This window comes from Saccopteryx leptura, chromosome 1 (assembly GCF_036850995.1).
Source record: "Saccopteryx leptura isolate mSacLep1 chromosome 1, mSacLep1_pri_phased_curated, whole genome shotgun sequence".
Classification (NCBI taxonomy): domain Eukaryota; kingdom Metazoa; phylum Chordata; class Mammalia; order Chiroptera; family Emballonuridae; genus Saccopteryx; species Saccopteryx leptura.
In genome coordinates, this window is record NC_089503.1 from 26920004 (window position 1) to 26923003 (window position 3000).

Genomic DNA, 3000 nt, shown 5'->3' on the forward strand with positions numbered 1-3000 from the left:
CATATTCTATGCTGAACTCTGAAATTTCTCACACTAGGGTTCATTTCAGTGAGCAGAACAGAGAATCTGTTCTTGTCTTTGTCCAATTCTGTAAGTTCCAGTCACAACTGGGATATATAATATATACATGTGCCCTTTGTTTTAAAAGCACATCTACAAGGGAAAAACCCTAAAGCTCATTCTAAAACCAGGCAGGGCATCAGATACATAAAGCAGTTGAAAGTACAAGAATTAAATTCTAAATTTTAAACTCCCATTTATTGAAATATAAGTTTGTTTAGTATATTTACACCACACTTTATGCACATATATACATAGTAGGCAAATTTTGTCAAATAAAAAAGTTTTTCTTAATACAAAATTAAAATAAAAACAAAGTAAAGTGCATGAAAATGATTTTTTTCTTCTTCTGGTGAACATCATCATTGTCAAAATTTTGGTCGATTGGGGCAAGGGGGGAGAAATTCATTATGTGACTCAGTGCACACAGCCAGTCGAACATTTGTAGCCTTCGGGCCAAAATGACAAGTAAAGAACAAGTCAGATACACAGTCAGGATCTGCAGGACTCCCCAGGTTCTGGAGGTCCTGCTCTCTTTGTCCTATCCGGATCCGTTCCCCAGCTCTTAACAGTGATCTCACCATCACCAGCTGGAACAAAGGGAGAACACAGGAAGGGGGCTCCACCAGCCAGTGTCACAGCCCTCTCCGGCTGCCAGCGCTGCTGCGTTTGATAGGAAACTGCAGAATTAGCTCAAAGGCTCAGATGGAAGTTATTCTTTTTGGGAAAGGTGGGGGTGGGGGTAGAGCAAGGAATGGGATGCATCTCCCACAGAGACGGCCACGGGGGAGGGGGGGCAAACTCCGGCAGCCAGTTTCTCGCGATCCAAACTCCCTCCTGGCCCAGGGAAGAATTTTTCTATAGGCTTGGTGGAGAGGAGGTTATACTCCTCACCTCGGCGAATTCTCCCAGAACTTCGAAAGGAAAACAGCGTGAAACTGAGAGAAAGAGGCAGGTAGACAAAACTGAAGTTTTTAACCGCCTTTCCGCTCACGCCGCTGGCTGGGCGTTGGCTGGCTGGTCCCAGGCAAGCGGCAGAGGCAACAGCCTTTCCCCTATCATCCACTCCCCAGCCAGGGGTCTCTCTCTCTCTCTCTCTCTTCCTCAGGGTCATGCTAAATCCCAGGTCGGCGGCCGTACTTGGCCTTACAGTGCAAAATATGCTTGGCGAGGAAGTCGAGGCGCCGCTGCAGCAGCTGAGCGTGGAGGTCGGCGAGCTCGGCCAGCTCCGGGAAGCGAGGCTCGTGGTGCTGGTAAAGGCGCAGCAGCCGAGCGGCAGCGTCCTGGCCGCGGTGCAGCTCCAACACTCGCCGCGCTGTCCGCTCTCGGAACACACACACTGACAGCAGCAGTGGCTCATTATACTTATCCCACATGCCCGCCACCCGGTAGCCGTGCACCAAGCCCGCTTCGTTGTCCAGAAAGACCAGCGCCCCGCCGGGGCCGCGGTGCAGGTTGCTGGTGGCGCGCTGCATGACGCGCGGGTCCCACTGCAGGCTGAAGAGGTTGCTGACCAGCCGGTCGAAGTTGGCCGTCAGGTAGTCGAAGAGGATCAAGTCAGTCCATTGCACCAGGTCCACCAGCTCCGCCTGGCTGCGGTTGGCTAGCTCACCCCCGGAGGCGCGCAGGGGCCGCAGATGGCCGTCCTCCGAGCGCCAGGGCGCGGGCACCACCACGTCCGTGAGGTTGGGCAGCCAGCTCGTCAGGCTTACCACGCTGCCTTCGGCCCAGTGCGCCGCACGAAGCTCCTCCTGCACCTGCGCCCACTGCGCGCCCCGAGCCTCTACCCGGGCCAGCGCCAGCGGCGGCACGTGGCGCTGGAGACCCAGCAGACGAGCCAAGTAGTAGGACAGGACCTCGCCCTGTATCTGCTCCGGGTTAATGCCATAGCGCACGCAGGCGCGGGTGCCGTCGGCGAAGCGCGCCAGACGGTTGGAGCTGCGTCCGCAGCCCCCGCGCTCCAGGGCCACTACCCGGGCGCCGCGCGCCGCCTCCAGCCACGCCGCTGCCTGGGCCTCCGAGAAGCCCCGGGGCACCTGCTCCTCCAAGCTGCGGCTCCAGAAGACGCCCCCGTGCACTACGGCGCGCTCTTCTGGCCAGGGCCGCCCCGCTGGCACGTGCCGCCTGCGCTCACCCGGGGGCTCCCGGGGCGGGCCGTCTGCGCCGGCCGCCAAGGTGAGCAGCGCCCGGAAAGTTTTCAGGGAGCCGCCGCGGGCGTCCCGCGCCGGGAGCGGGGGCTGAAGGAAGCCAGCCGCGGACTCCGGGCCGCCGCTCCCGGCCTGGCGCCGCGGGGTTCGGTCTTTGGGCGGCTGGGAGGCGGGTAGCTCCGTCCGCGGCGGCAGGAGCCGGCCCCACAGCGCCAGCAGCGAGCCCAGCACCAGCAGCCAGAGTCCAGCAGTGGTGGCGGCGCCCCGCATCCTCCTGCCCATGCTCCTCTGGCTGCGCCGGTGTTGCCGCTGCTTTAAGCCGAGCCCGGGCGCCCGGGTCCCGGCGGCGAGGCGGGCCCGGCAGCTTGTTGACTCCGGGGCTCCGGGCGCTTCAGCCCCATCGCGGCCGTGAGGCGGTGCGGGGCCCTGCCTGGCGCTGGGAACTCGCTTCGCCGCCGCTTCCCAGCTGCTTTTGTATTTCGCTGTGAGACCCTCCGGCGGGCGCGATTCACAGGCGTCCGGACCACGTGGGAGCGAGGGGGATCCCCCTCCCCCTCCTCCGCCGCCGCTCCCCGCCCCCCACTCCTCCGCCCCCTTCTCCGCCTCTTCCCCTTAAAGCGGCAATGGCTCTTCCAAGCCGGAGAGGCGGCCCACACTCGGTCGCAGACTTAGGGGCCGGGAGGAAACCGGGCTGGCGGCGCCCTGGCGGGGGCGTCGGAGAAAGCACTCCTGATCTGGAGTCGGGCGGGTTGCGAGGGACGCGCCCCGGGCTCTCGCGGGGGTTGGAGTGGTC

The 3000-nt window shown here is 61.6% G+C and overlaps 1 protein-coding gene across 1 annotated transcript; it reads right to left on the bottom strand.

Annotated features, from left to right (window-relative positions):
- Positions 1–236: 236 nt before the first annotated feature.
- Positions 237–2750, bottom strand: FJX1 (four-jointed box kinase 1). The gene has a single exon (XM_066363179.1). The coding sequence runs from the start codon at positions 2487–2489 to the stop codon at positions 1176–1178; it is 1314 nt and encodes a 437-aa protein (XP_066219276.1). The 5' UTR covers positions 2490–2750; the 3' UTR covers positions 237–1175.
- Between the last annotated feature and the right edge of the window lie 250 nt (positions 2751–3000).

Excerpts from the sequence above, each read along its gene's own strand:
- FJX1 (XM_066363179.1), bottom strand. The coding sequence starts at position 2,489 with ATGGGCAGGAGGATGCGGGGCGCCGCCACCACTGCTGGACTCTGGCTG.